The following is a 23,858-nucleotide window of genomic DNA, read 5'->3' as shown; positions in this document are numbered from 1 at the left end:
GGAGCATTTTGAGCTTCAGCATTTTTCCAAATTGTGTCAAATACCCAGAACAAGTTTGCCCAAATTCCCTCTCCCAAATATTTAAGGCTGATCACAATAATTGTATTCTGCGAAAGTTTTATATTTATATGAATTACAGTAGTATAAATACAGGGCTCTTTGCAAATACATTTCTAGTAAATTGGTCTATCTGCCTCTAAGGAGCTAAACCACCTCTGATCAGGGTTTCTGATTTGCAACCCCACTATTGCCTGACCATGTTACTATGATGGGTGCAAGGGTCATTTTCAAGCCTTTCTCCTTTAGAGGCTTTAGGAGTTTAACACAGATACAGAAACATTTTTTTTTTTTCAATTTCAGAAAGAGTTATTTATTCACTGTGTGGACATACAAACCAATCAGATGTGAGAGTTCAGTAATAAAGGACTAAATCCACTCTTCAGTCTTACATCTTTGTCTTTGCTTGTGGATACTGTGTAGGTTCCACAGAGCTCTGGCTTCCTTATACTTAAAATACAGTTTGCAGCATTCTGTACCTCTCTTTGCCACAGAGTTTTCTAACCGGAGTGCAAAACACGGCAGCTCTTCTGGGTCCTACACTTGGACTGGAAGTGTATGTACCTGGTCAGTGTTTCTGGAGCCAGTTTTTCATAGACTTATTTCACAGATGAAACATTCTTCACTATTTCTTGCTAGTACTTGATGTTTTCTGATGATTTATCAAGATAATACGGAATTTTAATCTTATCCCCAGAGTGCTTTAAGTCACTTGCAGCTTGATACTAAGTTCACTTTCATGAATGTGCTATTTCTTCATCCAGATCATTAACGGAAATATTGTCAGACCTCTTCATGATTCCATTTCAGATCTGACAACCAGCTCTTGAAAGCTACACAGTAAGTGTGTTTTTTCCCACCAGATGTTTATCTACCTCGCAGTGATTTCACCTAGAATGTAGTTCTCTTATTTGTTTACTGGAGTATCATCTAGAACAGTAAACAAAGTCTTATTATAGCTGAAGTATTTTACGTCTAGTTCCTCCTCTTATCCACTAGGAAAGTTTCCCAACTGAAAGCAATTAGACTGATTTAATGTGATTCATTCTTGATAAATTCATTTAGGCTGGTTCTCATCACCTTTCTTATTCATTAGATGTTGATAAATTGTTTGTTTAACAATTTTGTCAAATATTCTTGCTGCTGTCAGATTTAGGCTTGGTGGTTAGTAGTTTCCCATGTCTTCCCTTTTTCTTTTCTGAAGAAAGACATGGTATTGGCCCTTTTTTTTTCTCTCCATTCCTTAAAGACAGTTGCTAATGGATTAGAGGTTTCTTCAGCCAGTTAGATAAGTGCTCTAGAATTAATTTCACAAGACTCTGCCAACTTGAATGTATCTAATTCATCAGAATATCTTTCAGCTCTCTGTCATCAGGTTTGCAGTTTTTCCTCTTAAAATCACTAGCATTAAGCATCTGGCCACAATTAATTTTTTTTTTTTTTTTTTTTTTAAAGAGTGAAGCAGTGAAGGTATTGAATACTGGGATTTCTTTGTATCATCTGTTATTTGCTTTCCTTCTCATTGATGTAATTGTTCTGAATTTTACTTTGTCCCCCTTTCCTAGTGTATTTATAGTATCTTCTCTTCTGCCTTTTTTTTTTTTGTTCTTTGATAGTTGTTACTCATTTTGCACTTTAGTCTTTTTGGTTGTATCATTTAAACACTTACATCACATTAATTCTAAGATGGATGTCCTTGTTTCCAGTTTTTGTACTCCTGATTTTTAGAGCATTTTAGGAAATGAATCTGTTCTGTGCTGCGATTTATAGTGTGTTAGGATGATATAAAAATTCAAACTGAAAAATGTGAAAAGTTTGAAAAAAAAAAGAAAATATGTAATTTAAAAAATAAATGTGGTTTTATTGTTATCCCAAAAGTAGAATACAGATTGTACATAGAAAATATTTTGGAGGTGTTCAAGGAATAGATGCATCTAGAGCTTTGAAAGTATAAGACACATGAAACTCATCCTGTGCTGTACCCAAACAAGCATCCCGTGTGGTGAATTTTACAAAAGAAGGCAGCCTGTAGCTGCCTTCTCCAGTGTTAATGCTTCTTTTGGCCAGGCTAGTCAGTGCTTTTGATTTTATAAGCACATCCATAAAGTTTATGACTAATGCTACATTTGATACTGATCTTGTTTCAAAGCAGTATGGGACAAGCACCAAGTTCAACAAATATTTGAGTATGCAAATGATCACAATGTAATATCAATAGCTTTTTACAGCATCCTCTCATACAATTCTTCAGGATTTTAACAGGGAAGAGTGCCACATAAAACCAGATGTTTGAAGTTAAGTGAATTTTCGATCAAGTCTTGGAATTAGTTTCCATTTTTAAAGATAAGCTTTGGATCTTGTAGTGAGTTTCTTGAACTTCATTGCCTGATATGCAGCAGATACAGCCTGTGAATTAAACTCTGGTTGCTATTGCTTCATTCACTATGCAGTCTAGATATCTGCACTGAGACAAACCTGTGCACTTCAAACAAAATTAGAAGTGCCTGAAAGCTTTGGAAGGTGAGGCTCAGGCACTTGGATGTCTGGTCTTTCCTATGTTCAGTCCTCCTAGTGATTAAAACTGAACTTCCTTATATTTGAGCCCTCCTCCCAAGCCCCATCGAGACAATATGCAAGTAATTCTGTGCTGCAGCAGATCCTGAGAAACCGAGAGTGACTTCATGCTCAGTGTAAAAAGTATCTTAAGAGTTTTGAGAGACTGGAGAAGAGTATTGTCATAATTATGGTCTAAGTGAGTTGGAGCTTGGTGATTTAAGTATACTGTTTTCCATGTGGGAAACCTGGGTTTCATTTGCTTCTACAATCAGCTGTGTGTTATTGAAGTGGATTTTGATCTATCAAGTCAACTGTTGAGGGGAGAGTTTGGTTTATGGAGCAACATACAGAAATATACTGCATTTCACTTGTGCTCTTTTGTTTTCTTCAATTGCAAAGTCTCTCATCTTTATTGCTGTCATCCTTCTTCCTCAGCTGAGCATCAATAAGAAAAGTTTCATGCTGTTACAGATGTATTTCCCCTTCTGGCCTGGTTGCCTTTAAAAACCTCTTGTATAGCTACGGATCTTGCTCATGAATATACTTCTCTTCACCCCCCGTCTTCTGAGGATGGAAAACTAGATATCAGGAGATGGAAAACAGTGAATTATGAGTGTTTTTAGTGGAAAAATTGCAAACTAAATCAGCAAGTGCTTGCTGCAAAGCAGGTGTGAAGTCTGTCTGCTTTGTGAAGAAATTTACATCCTTTATATGAACAGTTAGGGATTAGAGTGCATATTGAAAACATGCATTTCAGTTTACACATGGTAGCAGCATTTGATGACACAATGTGTTCTACTGTGAGATAAGTACTTTTTCATAATCGCATATAGCCTTTAAACAGAGATAACCAACATTTTGTTAGTAATGTTTGAATCCTTGTTAAGGCCAGGTGTATAATTCAAATCAGAGGGGAAGAAACAAAATTATAATGCTTTTGAATTCAGTGGACATTCTAAGGTCAGAAAACCGTAGTAAGTCAACATTAACCAAAACTATTTGGTAACCAATCCAAGTCAGTTGGAGGGAATCCAAGAAATAATGGTATCTAGCTATAACCAATAGGAAAAAACCCCATACTCACTGTTTTTTTAATTTGGAAGGGGAGTAATCGGTAAATAAATAATCAGTAAATAAGAAAGCCATCTTTGATCTAGTAGGAAATATTTCTGAAAACCATAAAGAATCATAGAATCACAGAATGGCTGAGGTTGGAAGGGACTTCTGGAGGTCATCTGGTCCAACTCCCCTGCTCAACCAGGACCACCTGGAGCCAGTTGTCCAGGATCATGTCCATGGCTCTTGAATGTCTCCAAGAATGAAATATCTCTGAATCTCTCCAGAGTATCTCAAACAGTGATTTCTCATGTTAGAATCAGTCGATGTTGTTTATGCACAGTTTAAGGAAGACAAGCATGATCTTACCCCTTTAAGAAAAAGATAAAATAGTGAAACGTAAAAGCCCATGTTCTATTTATCTTTTACGGGGAAGAAGAGAAGCAACAAGAGTCAAACTCTCATAACAATAAGGGTAGAACTAGTTCAAAAAAAGATCAGAATATGTTAACAAACCATGTTGTTAAAATTGTATAAATATATAAAATCATGTCCTTGGTTTTGTGGATGAACCGGCGAGTATGTGGGATGTGAGAAATTTAATATATACATCTTGAAGTACTTTAATGCATTTAGCAGTTTCTGAAGCACATTGGAATGGGGTTTCATTTAGAAGCTTCTACACTATAGGAAACTACTGATGATTTACATTGTAGTTTTGGAAGATGTACTTGAATGGAATGCCACTAACATACATCTGAATTTTCCCATTGAAACCAGGCATTTCTGATGATGATGATATAGCTGAAAATGTGTGCCTGCATGATATGTAACTAGACTTTTATCAATCACCTCATAAGGGTCATTGTTTTAAGACATAACACTTTTGTATTTTTTATCAGTCATACACATTTGTTGACCTGAAATGGACTTTAGCCTGTAAAAATGACTTATCCATGATCATTTGAGCATCTAGCCCTAAATGTTTTCTGCTAATTGAACCACAGAAATAATCATCAGTATTCTGTAGAGGATTTTTCCTTTCTTCTGTTCAGGCTGAACTTTAAAATCATGTTATTCTTGTGTGAGATCAATGTTTGTGATTTATTTTGAGATCGACATTTTTAGATAAGCTCAATCAAACCTTTAAGGAAGATAATTTTATCTCAGTACTGCAGCTGTTATTCGATACTGCCTTTGCCCATAAAATCCATTTGCTTTTAGTGTGATGTATGAGTAATAATACAAAATAATGATATTTTCTGGGACTGAAATGGGAAGAATATGAACATAATTATTGCTATTCAATTATAAAGTGGGCCTTATATGTCCAGGAGATCACTGTTACTTCAGTTATAAGTATTTTTTTCCTACAGATGTTAAAATTTGTAATTACCTTTGTGGAGGTATTTTCTATTCTGATCCAGCCTACTAGTTTCAAGACTAAAGACTCTTTTGAGTTACAGTGTCCTTTTCTGGAACAGTATTTGGCTTGCTAAAAATTTCCCTAATGCTATTGCAGATCTGGGGTTTGTTTGACTCATCTCAGATATGGTACTTCTAGTTTTTAGAATGGGGTAGGCATTCAGGGAGTAGTAGAAGGGTAAACTATGACTCTGCCCTTGACTCCTGGCTGTTGTGGGCTACCCACCTTAATCAACCTACTGCATTGTACACCTTTCCCTAAAATCTAGAGTTCTGACAGATTCTTCAGTGTTGATTACTCTGTTCTGAGATGACCTTGACCTAGGAATGTTTCTGGGACATAATATTTGGCGGGTACTTTGCATTTTGTTTCTCTCTGCCTAATTCATTACTCACAAAACCTAATCCTGAAACCTGTATTCTCCATTGAAGCCACTCAGAAATCTGGATATAGAAGTGTTGTAAGTCTAAAGCACAGATTCTTTTGCTGAGTATTAATTATTTTTACTTTTTAAAAAAGCCACTAGAGGAGGAGAGATTAAATCCATGTTTCCTAGATAGTGACTATACTGATGTATATTGTGCTGATATGTTAATATCTGGTGCCTTGTAGATGACACTATTTCCCTTACTCTTATATGGCTAGGTGTTGGGAGGAGTATTATCCTGATTCAAGATGGATACCTGTACAGAAGCTCGATACATAGTTGTTTAATAATATAAGGACATATGCCCCTCATTGGCAAGACCTCTGAGGTTTCAGTTCAATGTGTCTTCACAAAAAAAAAATCTCTGAGTTACTACTAGAGGAAGTATGTCTAATTTTGAAAGTGGTAAAATGACTCAATGTAAGTAAAGGAAATAATACAAGCATGTCTATTATGATAGACCATGACCAAACTATTATAAAGTTCCTATACAGAAATGATGGAGCTGGTTTGGTTCTTGTTTATGTATTTTCTGGGGGAAATGCTTTGTTTGGTGAAACCAGAGCAACCATTTTATGTCTTTTATAATCCAAGGATGGTGTGAAATAAATAATTTCAGTTTACCTTGTGTTTAATACAAAATGCAAATGGGCACAGGGACTAGAATTTACTGTGCTGCCAGCTGCAGTATGGCACGAGGTTTTGCTATGGGAAATGCAAGTATATCTGAGATGGCCTGTCCCACCAGTGAGGGAACATATGCTTGCCCTGATTTACAATGGATAGGAGGATGCACTGGGAAAGTTAATTGCTGGGCAGTTGATACATAATACGATATTCCCGTGTTCATGCTCAAAGCTGCAGTATTAGTAATGGTAGAATAACAATGCTGTTTCTGTCCTGGAGTTTGTTACAGAACCTGTGATGCACTATGATAGACAGCCCAGCCATCCACAAGTTCCCTGGCCTAGACCGATCCTGAAAGTGAATTTTTTCAAGTTAGTCAGAGTTGCACTGGGATTGGTTTTGTATGTCTGAACTCTGTATGACAAAATCTGTATGTCAAATCCAGAAGGCTTCGTATGGCGAGTAGGAAACTGGCTGTTGGGAGCTCTGTGGCCATCTTCTGGAGGTTTAGGAAAGTGCATAAGCTATTTGCTCCCATTGAACTGAATGTCTGGCATACGTCAAAGTAGTAGCATTTTATTTTCGTATGACTGGGTACACATCAGACCTGTCAGATGTACATTGCTCATTTAGAAAAATGTAAGTCTTAATAAAATCTGAACCAATTTTTATTTTGTGTTATCTCTTCCTATAATTATTTGAGGACCACGAATGAAAGCAAAATGGTAGATGCCTCTGAAGTTTCACAACTTTCATTCTTATCAGAACCACTGTTTTTATAATTTCAGATGTGTATAGCATATGAAGATATTGCAAGTTTTTAAAATACTGTAAAGCTGATCAGGAATATTGCAGCAGGCAGGGATTTTATGACTTGCCATTTCAAAAAGATCCGAACTCATGTGGTGCCTACTGTTTTGAAAATTAATTTTATGATGTTGAATTGAGAACATCAAAGTCTAAAAATCACTCTTCAAAGAGAAATAATAGCACTGAGTGAAGAGCCATTAGGTACCGGAATAATTGTATTTTGTTGCAGGAGTGCAGTAACAAATAAAACTCTTCTGCTAAGAACTGCATATGAAAGAGCTAGGTATTTTTGAGACTCATGGAATTTTTATTAACAATATTCACTTTTCTTTTGAAAGAAAGTTAATTTCCTGGGAAGCTAGAAATTAAGCAGAATGTCCTAAGCAGCAAGTCTTTTGTTTACTGTGGAAGATACTCATTCTAGACTCAAAAATGATTTTATTTTGTTAAAACATGGTGCAGATACATTTTGGGAGGTCACTTTTGCATCAAAGATGCTATAATGTTTAACGATCATCATCTTTATTTCTCCATTCTTACCGTTGTGCTGCTGCAGATTGCCATTAGGATAGAAGATTAGGAACAGGAATCTAAGATAATTGTGTAAAGAATGGTTTTTATAATCCATGCTAATTAAAAAAAAAAAAAAAAGCATGACAAACAACTGGTTTAATATTTCAGGTATAAAAAAAGCTGTCAGATATAAGGCTAATGCAGTTAGGTATGTTTTTGGGCAATTTGCTTAATGTAGGCATGATAATAGTAATTAAAATATAGTAAGGATTAATAAGTTGCATTGTTATTACATTATCTGGTAGTCATATTTTATTTAATCCTAGTGTGCCAGACATTATGATCAGAACATACCTTGTTCTTCCAGTTCTCTTCAAAAACCAAGCTATTGACAGAATGCAAGTGTTCCAGTTGAGAAGGGCTGTGCTGGCATGAACAGCCCCACTCCAGATTTGTTGCTGATCAGAGATGGCAGTAGTTGTGGCTGTGGAGCATTTCTGAAGGACTGCGAAAGCGTGGTCAGACCAATTACTTTATTGTTCCAGCACCCTTACTGCACAGAGGGTCATTACACTCAGAAGTAGAAAACAAGTGCCCTGAATCTGTCTGTGTAATTCACCAGACAGCTGACCGGGCTGGGTACTTGTGATGTCTGACCAAAATTCAACACCCTTAATTACTTGTAAAAGGGAGGATTTTTAAAGACATATCATTGGCAGTTAGGTACCTAGCTAATTCCCACGGTACACCTTGTCTGTGAGCCTGAGCTGATGGTGGCAAGCAAACCTCTCACCCCGTTCGTTGGAACACTGCACTTCTTCGTTGCAAAAAGTAAGAATGGTAAGACTATTTTATAGTTGTCAATCATAGTATGATATAAAACTATACCACGTGTTGTCTGTGAGGAACAGCTGCTATGAGAGAAAGGATAAAGCATACTCCTTTATTTCTGAGGGATTTGCTTTTGACATCAGAAGACCTTCCCCAACAAAGGCAGAACTTTTTCAGCAATCCCCTTCATCTGCTGCTCAGTGTCTTGAGGCAAAGCAATGATGAAACAGCCCTAAAACTTTCATTCTCAACGATCACCGTCATGCAGAGTAAGGCTTTAAGTGCTTTAAGCTGAGGGAAGTCAGAAACAGTTGTTCCTAATAACTTTTATTTGAACAAAGCCATGGGATTCAAGTTCGAATAAATTAGATGTGTCAGTTTTTCTGGTATGAGAGCTTTTTGGTTATTAGGATTAAGTTGTGGTCAAAAAAGGCTACAGCTTGATGGAGTGACCAAACTGTTATGTAAAAAGTTTTTAGTGTATGGACATTTTGACTACACCTATGGATGTTTTACTTAAACCTGGAATGTGGCTGTTTCCATTTAAGAGTGTTTTCACAGAATGGGCTGTCCCTTTGTCTCTAGCAGTCTGTCATTTTACAATGACATTTTCCTAATTAGAATATATAAAAAGTAAAATTTATATTTCTTCTTTTACATTGTATGAAAGCCACAGAGAAAAAAAATAAAATTACTTTGCAAGGTACAGAGAACACAACCAATTATTTGTTGTCAAATATACAACATAAGTGAAAACACAGTTTTCTTTTTGAAAAATGCTGATCTCTTGATATTAGCAGCAACCACTGTTACCATTACTGTGTAGAAATTCAACTATTCTAAGTTATCAATGTATTACTTGAAAATAAACTAACTGACAGTAACCTGTTTGACTACTGAAAATTCAGGAGTGTGCTAACGGTTAACAGAATAATAGAGATGCTAAATGTTCCTGTGTGATAATTATGACTATCTAGTTGCATTCTCGGGATTCTGGATTAAGGTGTTGTTTTTTTTTTTTTGTTTTGTTTTGTTTTGTTTTGGTTTAACGTTATGGTGAATATGCAATGGGTTTAATTTTTTGAGGGACTACTTTGTGAAAACTGGAGTCCATATTATCCTCCCTGAGATCTGCACCCAAAAAATAACCTCACTGTTGTGATTTTCTGTCTACTGCACACAGGGTGCAAGTCCCCCCTCCTTTCAACTTCAGCTGTGATATTTTCTCAGTTTGGCAACTGCAAAAGAAAATTGGTAAGAGTGGGCATGCACTTAAGTGTCTTGGAAGTCTTGAAAGAAAATGAGAAGCTTTTTTACACCCACTGATTTTTATGGGTTAATTTATTCTGGTCTCTGCTAATGGAGTTGTATTATCAGTAACTAATGGAATTTTGTTAATGTTAATGGGACTCAAGACATAACATAAAGATCTTTATGACTTACAGTATGGTAAATCCCACCTCCAGAAGAATCACCATGCCAAGCTTACTACAACAAGCTCCTTAAGAAATTTCTTCACAAGAATACTTTATCTTTTCTTTTGATACCACACCAGAGGGAGAGAGATAAAGATGAAAAGAGGTTGCAGGTTTAATTTTGTGATTGCAAAGATAGAAGTTTTCTAAACTTTTAAAATTTTATTTTGGCAAGATGTCCTCAAAAACTGCTATCTCTCTACATGCTTATCTAAAAAAATACAGTTAGTTGTGGTGTCTTGCTAGTGTTTGCAATTTAGTAAAGCAGAAATTTGAGGCATTCTGGTCAATTCAGTTACTCAGTCTCAGTTCACAGTAAATTCTTGGGAATTGATTGGATTTACACAAACAAGCATTTTACTAAAAGCACTTCTTTAGATTATGGATGTCTTTCAATTTTATGTGCTTATATGTAACTTATCAGAGGAGCTAGTAGAGCTTTTTGTGTGAGGCATATAGTTGTATATACATTTTCTCCCACTTACTATTTGGTGTGTTCAGTACTGACCTTTGATTAGCAACATAGGCAGTTAAATAGTAAAAGCATTTGGCATTTTTTGCAATAGAGTCTTGGAAATGGTAGGGTTACCTTTTGTAGGTTTTTTTTTTGCCATACTTGAAAATAAATAATGTGTAAGTCAGCACAGGGAAAAATTGCTCTTGTGTCTGCTCCAGAGTTTCAGAGACCCATTCATCTGTGAAGGCGGAAGAAAAGGGGACCAACCTCCAATCTGAGGAAATAAACCCGTATCAAAACAAAATAAACAGTCTTAACATTATGAGAAATTGCTGAGGAAAGGTATTTTGTCTGTTTAGAGAGAGCATTTGTGGTTGTAAAATGAATTGACCTTGGTTATGCAAAATATATTCAATATGGAGAGCTGGTTGATGGAAGTCAGATTTTCAAAGTTGAGATAAAGAGAATCTTGAATTAGTTTTTTACTACCTCTGAGACTGCAGTTATCTTCTCTCTAGTAAATGCCCATCGGGGATTTAAGAAATTCATAACACATTAAAGTCCTCTTGAATGATTCAGGTTGGTGCAACCTGCTGATTATACTACATACAGACATTAGTGTGGTGTCTGGGCTAAATAAAATTCTGATGTTATTAAAATGGATTAATTGCTGTGAAGGATCGAAGAATTAGGCAAAATGGATATTTTTCAATATAATCTACTTTAGAACTATTGAATGAATGAAAATATTCTAACTCCTGGTATATTTCTTATGTCTTGATGTCTTAAAATTATAATTGCAGTTCTAGCACTTCATTGCTTTTAAAACAAAGATCAGTATAAAGAAGGCATCTAAACTGAGAATTAGCCATATAGAGTTAATGATTAAAAGTACAGTAAAAAAACAAAGAATTCATGTAGGTATGGTATACCAAATAATAAGAAAAAAGTGTAATGCAGATAAGCTTATAATGCTGTAATCTTTAGTGTGATTTTAGAAAGAGTAACTCCCCACTCAGCTGATGCTACGTATTTTGCAATATCTCTTGCATTCCTTGGAAGAAGTTGTCTTGATAACATGATATGAAATAGAAAGCAGCTTTCAAGTGTGTGTTCTTCTAAGGCATGACTACTTTTCTCCGCTTTATTTTCACCACAAGGAGATGCTTGTCTTTCGTTTTTGCATTGAAATTCTAACCTGGAAATGTTTCTTATCAAACCTCATAGGAAACTGGGAAGAGCTTTGCTTTCAAACGTATCAGAATTTTCAAAATAATGGCATTAGATATATGATTAATTGATCTCTCCATGTGACAAGACTGAGGCGTATAGATGTGTTGTAAATTCTGAGACCAGCTGTGCATATTTAATGTGCTACAGGATAGTCATAATTAAAAGAGTTAGATGACATGATGGAAGCAAGCATAGGAAAACCTCAGGCAGGCATCAGCAGAAAGGATAACAGCAAATAAACAAGTTTTTGTTCAGAGGATTTAGAAAAAACATTTTGCATTCTATTGTGAAATTTTACTTTGAGATTTTCCTCTATTTAAATTCCATCTGTTTTCATAGAATTATTTCTACATTGAACCATGAAGAAAAAGAGAAGCGTCATGTCCATGTTGCCCTGTAATTGCAGCATGATGTTAGGCATGCTGGTCAGGGTGAGATTTGCATAATAATATGTCCATATGTAAATATTATGTTGCTGATTTAATTTTAGAAAGGAGGTAGAAGTATACTTAAGCTCATTGTCACTTTCCTGGCACATCTGCTGTTTTCATTTCCATAGGTTTTGAAAACTCATTTTGATAATATTGCAGCTGAGGGAAATTAAGAGTATATTGTTTCCAGGCAATTTCACTAATGGAACAAAGTATGATACATTGTATGGTACAGTAGTGTGCAGAGAACAATATGTAAACTTTTCAGATTAAACCTTACTTTTACTGTCGTAAAAGACACTTATAGAAAGAATGTTTCTAAATATATTTTTTTTTTAAATCTGTTTTGATTACAGGCATTGCTATTTCTGATGAACTTGATAAGGTAAGATTTACTGCATGCCTAATGAACAGTACAAAAAGACCAATGATTGTGATAATTTTAGGCAATGAGAGCTGCATTTCCCTGTCCTGGCATACGCATCTCAGTTCTCTTGGGTTCAGAGGAAATCTGGGTATGGAAAGCTGTATGGATAAGTGCAGTATATGTTGATACATTAGGAGCTTGATCCAGGATGGGCTGTCAACTGTGGAAAAAAGGTATCTCACTGAGTTTCAGAGACTGTCAGTGAGGGCATGGAAATACTTTTGATCTTGATACCATCTTTGCTTAAAGTAGTCTGTTGGGTTACTTTGTGTACTTTTGGAAACATTTAGCTTTAAATACCTTATATTAATGAAGTCATTAATTGTGCATTCTTAGATATAATTTGTGAGAACATTCAGGAATAATTTTTGCTCCCCAGATTTGACCAGGAACGAACAGGACATAAAGATCAGTCTTTACTTCCTTGCTGAATGCAACAATGTTCTCTTCTGGTTTGGCCCTTTTGATGCATTATACAGTTAACATGAATTTTATTTTTAGCTGTAATAAACTCTTTGTTGAAAGAGTAATCAAGCTAATTTTTCAAAGTTCCGAAGGAAATAGAAAACCTTTATCTTCCCTGTTCTCATCAGTGAACAGCAGTACGCTTCTAGTGCCAGGAATCTTGGGTTGTGTTCTTGGTGTCAGAAACCATTAATCTCTGTGAAATAAGATCAAAAGGTATATAAGACACAGGAATAATGCCTAATATAGGAGACAATTTAAAAAATATCTTTCCTTTCTGTTGGTAAAATGAGGACACAAACCTTTCTGACACAAGTGTGTATAAAATACCTACACTGGATTCTTCAGGAAAGTCCAATTAGACAAGATTGATCACAGTTACCGTGTGCTTGTGTATATGGGGCTGCCATTTCAAAACCATGGCCTTCACTTATCATTTTGCCCTTGATCTTGCCTCATCTTGTCTTTTATGAGTATAACAGTATCTAAGTCTTCTTTCCTACTTATTTCCTTAACTGTGCTCATAATTTATGAAAAATACAATTAGAAAGTCCTTCCATTAGAATGTTTACCTTTAAGAATACTTATGAAGGACTCCATTTGGTTTTGTTTGTTGAAAAGAACTAAGAAATACTGTTTGTGGGAGGAAAAAGACATTTGGGGCTAGAGACTATCATATACTTTTTACATATATTTTTTAGGAGGTACTTCTGTGTTATTTTGTTTTAAACAATGATGGATTATTGTTCAGAAACATTGATTCTTTTTAAATTTGATTATTCAGTGTGAAAATTGAGAGGGGAACATTGGTGAATTTCCTCAGGATCCAGTCTGAGCAAAGAGTTAATTTGCTTTTTGTTACCATATAATTTATTGTTTATGATTTAAAATAGGAAGGTGGTGAGGTTTTTTTTTTAATAAAACTCGGCATTATCTTATGTACATTCAACAGCATACATTACATGACAGCTTTACAATGCTGCATCTGCTGTAACATCTGTTTCTGATGAGAACAGGTAAACTGAAGGTTCCTGGAATCAAATGTTATTTATAAAATAAATAAAAAACTGAAACAGTAAATCTCTAAACATGCTTCCTTTGTGCAGCATTGCACAGCAGTCTTCCAGGATAGATTTACAGAAGCAATGCAGTTTTTCATCTCTGTAGGCTCTAGTGAATTTAATTTCTATTTCTTGTCTTGCCCCTTAAGGATTTTGAATGGACAAAAAGACTAGTTCTGTGTTAAGAAATTAAGCATAGCCAGGGCCATTTCTGTGGAATCCTGCCTCCTAGGAATGATCCCTTACAGGAGCTAATTACTGAAATGTTCCTGTGACTTGTTTCTAAGTGTATTAATTGGCTTGGGCCAAAAGCAACCAAAGACTACCTGATAATGGTTTAACATTAGACAGACTTTTCACCTGAGTTTGTTTTTCAGGTATAAATGTATTCAAATTCATTGTGGTTCCTTTCCCAGAAATACATGCTGATACTACAGCTTCCTCGTATAGGCTGTGGCAGCACTGAGTCATTTTTCAAACCACATTCATCTGCGGTTTGGATTAACCATTTAACCCTTCAGATGCATGTCATGGGTCTAGAACAGCATGCCCAAACTTGGCATTGGATTCTATTAGAACACTGGCATTGTATAGATGTCATGAGAGACATAAAGCTAAACACGACAATAAATTCTTCTATACACTCTTCCTTGCTTTATTTTCCTGATGATCAGGAACATTCTTGGGGATTAGGGCAGAGCCCATAATCCTGCTGTTCTATCTGTCATTTAGATTATGAACCCAGAAGAAGCAGAGAGTGCATGTCTATGCTTCTTTATTTTTGTTTCTCATTATGTAAGTGTTTTTTTAAAAAAATATTTCTTTCTGGCTGCAGTAACCTCTAGCTGCCTTTGTCAGGGGAGTACTTGATCAGTACTGTTGGTTGATAAAACTCCTCCTCTAAGTAATCCAGCTAATTAGTTAGTTGCTTAGTTACTCGAGCATTTGGATTTAGAAAACCAGTTTGCTGAATTACAATCACTTTTGTGGAAGGGTGTTTAATTTAAATGGATTCTTGTCAAATATATGCTGTTATTAGCTTTGTGACAGTACTTAGGGCTTCAGTCCAAGACAGAGGTAGAGAAAAACAGTCAGACAAGGTCAGTCTTTCAGTCAAATTGGAAGCTTTCAGTCTGACACAGTCTAATAAAATTTCTGATCTCACTGATATTGTTGCAAAAAAAATTCCCGGGTTTACTGCAATTGAAACAGATTTATTGTATAGATTCCCTCCTTTACTATCTCATTTACTTCAGACTTGCAGAGTTTGATGTTCTATCTCTCTTGATGATTCAGCCTACATCTCTAGGCCATGGAAGCTATGTAAAATCAGCAACTGGCACTACAAGTATGGTGTGTAAGGAAAGAAAATGAGAAGGGATGCATTGTGACTCACAGATTTTAAGGCTAAAGTGCAGAGTTAATATAATCCAAATTTCTGAATTGATTCACCCTACTTACTACTGAACAGAAACCACGCATGCAAGTGTATAGTTTCCTCAAGATCCTCAATAATGTGAAGAATTTCATGTAAACAAAAAAGTTGAGCAAGGATGTTAGCCTTTCTGTGAAATTCATGGAAATCTAGGCTGATTAAAAGATTCTAGGGAAAACCACTGAATTATTTGTGAATTACAAGATTTTTTCCTAAGTGTGTTTGGACACTTCTCTTGGGAGTGATAGTTCAAATACACACAGAAGTATAGTATAGCCATACTGCTGAAACTCTGGTGTCTTAGGTGAATGCTCTGACCACGAGACTATTGATGATGTGCCTCCTCTAGAACTTGCTCCTGCTGGATGATCCTACTTGTCTATATGTCACAAAATAAAATGTAATATATGTTGCACTGTAGAACGTCTCTATTATAAGATACATTGAGGCAAAATGTAGCCAGGATGCTACAGTGCAGAAAGAAATATTTAAAAAGGGTTTCTAGGGTTGTACCCATTTCAGCAGTGTTTCAGAACCAGACCATACAAAAAAGGGAGTCGCGCCATTTACCTCTTGCTACAGTTGAGAGTATCTAAAATATTGACATTTTAAAGCAATTTAAAAGGAGGTAGGGGAAGGTTTATTAATCTTCTGGCTTTTTATTATCTAAAGAACACTTAGTGAATATTTTCCATGCTTTTTTTTTTTTTTTTTTTTTTTAACTGCAAATACAGAGACTAGAAATATTTTCTTCTTAAATAGGTGACATTTTCACATAATGCCAATATTTGATAGATTGGTGCTTTACTTAAGATTCATGTAGTGGATCTCTTACAGATAATGTGACAGCTGTCATAACATTGTGAGATTTGTCCAGAATTCCAAACAATGTCTTTCAGTCACTGTAAACATTAATAATGGGAGACACCTAAGTGTTAGAGATCCAGAATCAGACTTGAGTGAAGATGATCTAATAATTCATAACAGATTTTGACCCTTAATGTTAATATAAAAACATTTTTTCTATGATGCATCTAGAGTATTCTTTCTTCTTATTTATAGTATTACTGCAATGAACACAGATTATAATTAATAAAATAGAGGAAACAATTACACCTAAGTCAGAAAAATAAACAAGTTTCTTCTTGCCCCAAAAGTATCTCTCACTATGGAAGTTCCCTCAAAATCCATATAAGAAATTAGGAATACCGATCTTTTTAAACTATGCTTAAATAAATGGATACACATATGTTGTTGTGCTTCCTGATAAGGGGTTGCATACTGCAACCACATCTCAGCACAACATGAAGATGAGATTCAGCCATCCACCAGTCTTTCCCTTCTCCTGGTCTCCACATAAAGGAAGCTTGAGCATGTCAAGTTGGTAGCCACTGAATTGGATAAGTGGATGACACCTGGACTGCATCATAAAATAATCCTCTAAGTTTATTTAGTGAAGATTTAAATACCTACCTGTCCTGAAAATATTTCTGTGCACACTAATGTCACTGTCAGTCTATTCTGTTATTTATGGGGGGAATATAAAATGGAAATCAGTTAAGATTCTAAGGTTTATATATATATATAAAAGCTTCTAAAACTTGTTTGAGAACAGAATACTTCATCTGAATTTGTTGAAGCTTTTGAAATAAGGTGCCAAATAAACATCCTGGTGTTCTGAACGGGGCTGTCTCTGATTCTTTATTTACTGTTTTCACTGTGGCTGCTTATATAGTTGAAAGGAGGGAAATAAATTAGGTCACTGAAACTGTGGTGTACTAATCTAACAAGATTCAGAAAGGAAATCAAGGTGATAAAGTAAGGCAAAGCATGACTATGTCATGTAAATTACATTTTTATTAAGTAGACTATGAAAGTGCTACTTTAATCCCTAAAACGTCTAGAAAAGAAATCAGCATAACAAGGATGGACACAGCATTCATGGTTTACTTATTCATATGCTGATGGTGCAGTGTACAGTGTCAGGAAAAACGGTACTGAAAAAAGGACAGATTTTTAGGTGCTTTTCATTTTCATTTAAGGGATTGAAAGCTTTTAGCAAGAAGAACACAGTAAGTTGTTGCAAGTTGATCTAGCTCCAGGAACCATTTTTATTAGCTATCGGAAATTATCATAGGGAGAAAGTTAAGGTAGAAAATGGCTAGAGTAGCAGTAATAAACCTCAGAAGGGGCCAGATGTTTCTTACTTAAACTAATGTAAGCATCTTGTGTAATGAAGGCATTGTGGGCAGTGGAATAATCTTTTTTTACTAGCTCACAGGCATATGATGGTAGTTACACTCATGACAGGCTATGCCTGTCAAGTGACCAGAGGCCACTGTCATCTAGTCTGCATTACCTAATTATGACACAGCCCCAGACAGTGCACAAAATGTATATTTGTAAGTACATAAAAGAAAGACATTAGTGGTTAGGTATTCTAAAGCCTTTGAAGCCATGGTGCTTTCCTCAGGTTTCTCTCTTCTGTATTGTCTGCATTCCATTTTCAGTGGTTCTTCTGCATCACGTCAACCTTTCAGAAAACCGACACTATGTAAAAAGTGAATTAGTCAAGTGACTGGAGAGGCGTATGGAGTGCAGTAATGCACTCACAGGCATGTTGCAGAAAGCAGAACAAAAGAACAAGGGTGAATGAGCCTAATCCAGGGCCTGGGTCACAGTTGGGTCTGTCAAAATGGAAGCTCTTGGAGTTCTGCTGAGCAAAATTGCAGCATCTAGCAAGAGCAGGGTAAATAAAATTCATATGAAAGCAGTTTGCAGCCTTTTTTTGTTTGTTTCATTTCAGTAGAGGCCTCTACTTCAGACTGCTTTTACCATATCTGTGTCAGTTAGGAAGAGACTTTAAAAATGGTTTGCTTTTAGGAAGATGAGAAAATATGGTTGCTAGGCTAGGTAATCACTGTGCTATACTTTTTCCAGATGCTCTTTGTTTGGATAGTGTTGTTTCATGGCAGGAATATTTATCGAGACACTGAGCTAGGTAACTGCCAAGGATTTGTTTTCCTAAAATTTTCTCTCATTAAAGGATAGGAATAGAATATATCTCTCCTAATTGGGAACACTGTATTTGAAATGTCTTTGCTAGCCTAGAAAAGAATTTAATTAAAGCAAAATAAATATTCCTATCCCATTATTTTGTATCTATTTTTTTTGCATACATGCATGTTTTTTAGTTTGACTATACTGTTGCACATGACTGTTTACCTACAACTGTTCTAGTAACGTTGAGAACAGAGATACTCACCACTTCACAACAGCTTTTTCATAAAATTTTAAAGGACAATTTGTTTCCTTAATCTAAATTCCTAATATAATGATGCAAATTATCGCTACTGTTTTGAATATTTCAGTTGAATTTTGCTTACTTCTTGTAATCCTCTTCAGCTATCTTCTTCCAGTAAGTGGTTAAAAATATGAGTACTAGTTTCAGAAATACATTTTATTAAAATGTTAATACCATTTTCAGAACTGAAAGATACATTATGTAAATCCCAGCAGGGTTATTTTTAAAATGTCAAATGCGGATGTATTTATTAGTTTTGCATTAATTCATAATGCAAATAAGAATAATGCTATTAATCTACAACAGTCTTTTGGTTGGGGTGCTCATTATACAAGTGACTTCGTATGTTGCTTAGCAGAACAGACAGAGTGCTGGTTTTAAGAGATGTACATTTATTAAAAAAAAAAAAAAAAAAAAGTAGTTTTTCAAGATGATAGCCCGGATTTCCACAGCTGCTATTGAAAAATAAGAAATAGGAGAGACTTGAGTCATTGGGGTGGACAAATCTCTCTTGGAATTTTGTTAATGGGAATCTTTTCATTAGTCCATGATTGTTTCTGGGTATTTTGTAGCCTTATGAAATGATAATATACTGTACTGGTTTTGTACTTTTTTAATAAATAGTTTTATTTTCTATTTTTTTGTTTCTTTTCCTCTTTACATGTGTGGTTGAGAACAATCAGTGCAGTGTTTCTGTTTTGTTTTTTATTTTTACTTCTTTTCAGGACACAACAGGTTTTAACACCCCCCTTCTCAGACCTCGTGTGATTGGAGAATGGATTGGACGTGAAGAGAATGATGCAGACCCACTGGCTGCTGAGATGCTGCAGCCACCAATACCAAGAAATAAAAATGAGCAGTGGGACAGCGAGGATAGCAGCAGTCCTGGAGGAAGGTGGGATTTTGGTTCAGCCTAGAAATTTTACAGTTTATGAAGCAGTGCTACCTTTGTAATACCTCATTTCTGAGAGCAGAGTGCAGGTCTTTTAAATTCCCATGCCATAATGTGGCAGCATGCAGAATAAATTGAAGACATTAATATATGACTGGTTTATTCTCATGCTTTTATATATGATTAACTTAATATTCATTTGCAATCTCATGGTTTTATTCCTATATATATATAGCTAAGCGTATATTGACATGATTGGGGTCCGTTGTGTAATAATTTTGTGATGTGTAGCTTCATTCAAATACTTCAAACCTTTCTGTCTTCCATCAGTTGGTAGTAGCTATTGTTAATCTTCTTGACACTTTAGTGATAAATCTGATTTTCTTATTTAAAGGAAAGATAGTCAAAGGGAAACAGTATCTATGTTATTTTTAATGGGACTTCCTAAATTAATCTTCAGTTCTTATACTTAGTATCTTGGTGTTAACAATTCTTTCTCAAAGAGAAAATTGTATTCTTGTCAGTAAATAACTTCTGACAATTTATTGCACTTGACTGAGGGGTGGGGGAGTATGTTTTTTCATGTGCTTAAGCTACATGGAAGAGATAATAATTTTTAGGAGGAGTCCATTTTCCATGCTTTAAAGATACCTGTTTATCACAGAAAATAAGGTATTCACAGTCTTTCTTTAAAATGGGTTCATGCTTTTTTTTTTTTTTTTTTTCAAGTGTAAAGCTTATGCACTGCCTCTGTTAATTGGCTTAAACACCTGCGGTTCTCTCTCAGCCCTGTAGCCTTTCTCCTTGGTTACAGCTAGTACTCTGACTGCAGCAGATGCTGTTTTCTTCCTCTTTTAAGAAGGCAGAAACTCTCTGCTTTCTCTTTGGAGAGGTCTAAGGTATTCCTTCGCTGAGTCCTCCGTGTGCCTTCCACATTGAAATTCACCTCCCGGTCACAAGGAAACTAGTCCGTCACTTGCTGTACTCTTACAGGCTGCATTCATTAACTTCCCTCACATGTTGGGAGTGATTGTTATCCATGAGTACTTCTTTCTTCTTTTAATTAGATTATTGTGGGCGAAGCTGCAAGTGCTACTATTTCAGAGAAGTAGCAGCATGTAATAATGATCCCGCAGCCAGACGTTGGACTGGAACCAATGGAACTCAGACACTGGGTCTCTCCGATGCAGTTCCTGGGAAACTAATGGAGTCAGCAACTGGCACTGCAGCTTGATTGTGAGGGCCTGGGTTTCTTTTTCCGTATTCAGCAGTCCAATAAAGACACTGAATAAAGATCTGTTCCATGTTGCAGAGCAAATTTGAGGATATTGTGTCCCTTCCCTCAATAGGAAGGAGCAGAAATAAGAATCTCTGTCTAATCTCTAGAAGGAAGCAAAGAGGTTTAGTTCTGAGTAACAAAGATGATTCAAAGCAGTGTATTTTTCTTTTTGGAGAGAGCAGTACAAGCTGTGAGAAACCTTACAGCTAAAGCTATAATTAAAAAAAATGTGATTAACAGCTTTGAGAATAGTATTTGAGAAGTCTTGTTAAGTATCATGACAGTCACGTTGCCTGGTATATGAAATAAGGAGAATATGGTGTACTTGATGCCAGGAAAGACTCATGGGTCATTGATATCTCTAGTTTTTAGGTGCAGTAAGTGCTGAAGACCTGTTGAAAAATGTGTATCGTTAAGTGGGAATACTGATTTTCAGTGCAAATGAATAACTACTAAATCACATGCAGCATATGGATTTACATTTGGATGACTGATTTTATGTCTGGGATAATTCTTTGCTTCATTAGCATTTCATCAGCTTTTGTAAGGCATTTATAAAAAGCATGTTTGCAGTCTTGTGAAATAATCATAAAATTGCAGAAAATCAAGATAGTGGTAGTACTAAAATTGATGCCACCTATATATGGAAATTTAAAAGACCTGTATTGATCAAGATTAATCTGAATTGTTCACTGATATTAGGCAGTTTCTTCAAGGTCTGATTCAGTGTTACTGGGAATTAAAGTACTATTAGCAGTATTTGGAACTGACTATACACCAAATGCAAGTAATCAGTAAAGATTGAAAAGAATTTTTGGCTACCTCATCTGTATTTCATTCATCTACTTCATAGTTACTGTAACCTAAAATAATTCAGTTACATTTTCACCTGACAACTCAGAGGGAGCAATTTGAAATTTACATTAAATGTTTCCAATTATATTGTGTTAAATTCTATTTAGCAACACTTTTAATAAAAAATTATAGTTTATTGATCCACTAATTATCAGGATTTATGTGATAAACCAGCAAACTCTCAAAACTAATCCTAATCTTTAGTTACAGCATAAGAACAGGAAAGTGGAAACTATAATTGTTCCATTATTTCCAGGTAATATGTTTTCTTTTACCTATCACTAAACATAAGGAAATGCTACATAAATGAAATACTTTATAAATATCCAGAGGTTTAGGCTTTGTCAGATCACTGGTAGAATAATTACCATTGGTGTCATGTGACTCCCTCTCTCTGAGTTGTTTTCACAGACCACAGCGTGCAGGTGTTTTTCTGTCTGGTGGAAGGGGAAGCCCTGGCTCTTTACACATTCATAGCATTCTATAGAGAACTGAATAGGCTGCAGAGAATGGCATATTCCTATGGACCACTGGTCTTCAATAACGTGCCCATTTTCAGTATTGGTCTTTTCAGCATAAAGCAGACCATAGTGAGCATACATAGTATGTGATATTTGGGAATCTGTGAGTTGTCTGCTTTTTCTGTCTTTGCAACAATGAACCTCACTTTTTGTTCCATTCAGCAGTGGGCAGTGGGAAAGAACCACTATTTTCTCCTTAAAAAGATACAGTCCTGTGATGATGAGCAACAGAAGCACACGTGTATCTGAAAGCCAGGCCCAGTTATTTTAAAAAAGAAGGAGAATTAATTTTGAGCAACTGAAAGAACAGGTTTCACTATTACTTTGACTGGGAAAGATAGTGTAGCCAGTCTGAGGTAGCTGTATTAGTGATGTCTTCTCAAACTAATGATGGGTCACCTTTTTGCCCTTAATGTTCTGGTTTGCTACAGAGGAAAGATTGTATTTGTCACTGGTTTTGTACTGCTCTCCGTTGCTGCTGTAAGGGAGCAAGGCAAGGTATTAATATGTGATAAGGGACCATATAAAAGTGGTGATGGCAATCCTGCTGGTACTAAGCTCATCTTTCAGAAATTTGAACACAGTGAAAATAGGATTAAACTCATTTCCAAGTCATTGTTACTGGTTTTCTACATTAAAAGTTCCCAGGAGAAATTCTGAGAAGCAAGGCTCTTGGGAAACTTCCTCGAGGGATGATGTATGTACACACTGGGGTATTTGAGTGATTTTTAGTATGATGCTTTTGTTTCTTAGAGCCCAAAATGAACTAGAGCTTGCAGAGGCCCCATCCATTACCTGATGTCCTAAGCTCAAAGCATGTTGTTCATCTCCAAGGTCTACTTTGTCTTTTTAGTGTTTATCTTTGCAGTGGGAAGATCTGCCTTCCTGCAACAGACTATGAAACAGTCTGAGGTGTTGCTGATATCATCATGTGGGGTGCCAAACTTCTGCCCCGTTGTCTTTCTTTTGATATTGTAAGGAATCAGATATTGCTAGCTGTAACAAGTCCTGCCTTAGACCCTTTTGCTAACTTCTGTGCAGTTCCAGTTGTCTGTTACTTAGGTTAGGGACAGAAGTCAACAAACCATGAGAATTGTTATAACTATATAGTCCTTAATTCTATGGGGTCATGATAACATAACCACTCAAGGGAGCAGTTCTTTGTTGTCAGCTTTGTTGCTGTGCAATCAATGCCTTAGCAATACTGATTGACATACTGTTGTTCTCTATATGTATCTTATTTAGACATGATTAATGCCCATAAAGTCAATGTGAAATTTCCCATCATCATTCAATCAAAACTTTAGATAGGAACTGAAAACACAAACTGACTTGCAACATCTAATGATCAGGGAATGAGTGATAACCAGCTGGTTTATCTGTGATCTGATGGCATTAACCTTCAGATTGGGAGGACATCATGGGCTACAGTAATCTGACAAATGTATGACATATTTTGTAGAGAGCATCAGTAAGAGAAAGTTGTGGTTTCCTCCCTCACAGCTTAAAAATGGAGCCAAAGACCAAAGGACTAAAACAACAACAGCAGCAACATAAGAAACTGCTGGCTGCCATGCTTTCTCAGGATTCCTTTGATTCTGCTCAAAGCACAGCTCCATCTGTAACCGAAGAAGATATTGACAATGAAGATGATGCAATGGAACTGCTGGGTAACTGCAAAAAATTATGTGTATTTTCTGATACTTTTTTTTTTTTATTA

General features: G+C 35.8%; 1 protein-coding gene across 3 annotated transcripts in view; it reads left to right on the top strand.

The window, feature by feature from the left end:
- The window catches only part of CUNH8orf34 (chromosome unknown C8orf34 homolog), a 172,094-nt gene that overhangs the window by 43,336 nt on the left and 104,900 nt on the right, over positions 1 to 23,858 (top strand). For all 3 annotated transcript variants that reach the window (XM_042786202.1, XM_042786200.1, XM_042786201.1), the window contains 3 exons: positions 12,256 to 12,284; positions 19,317 to 19,486; positions 23,642 to 23,808. In XM_042786202.1, coding sequence (XP_042642136.1) covers positions 12,256 to 12,284; positions 19,317 to 19,486; positions 23,642 to 23,808 — 366 coding nt within the window. The remainder of the gene's footprint in view (positions 1 to 12,255; positions 12,285 to 19,316; positions 19,487 to 23,641; positions 23,809 to 23,858) is intronic.

This window comes from Tyto alba, unplaced genomic scaffold (assembly GCF_018691265.1).
Source record: "Tyto alba isolate M040663 unplaced genomic scaffold, T.alba_DEE_v4.0 Super-Scaffold_9, whole genome shotgun sequence".
NCBI lineage: Eukaryota > Metazoa > Chordata > Aves > Strigiformes > Tytonidae > Tyto > Tyto alba.
The sequence above is the reverse complement of the archived record's forward strand: the minus strand, read 5'-3'. Positions and strand labels throughout refer to the sequence as shown.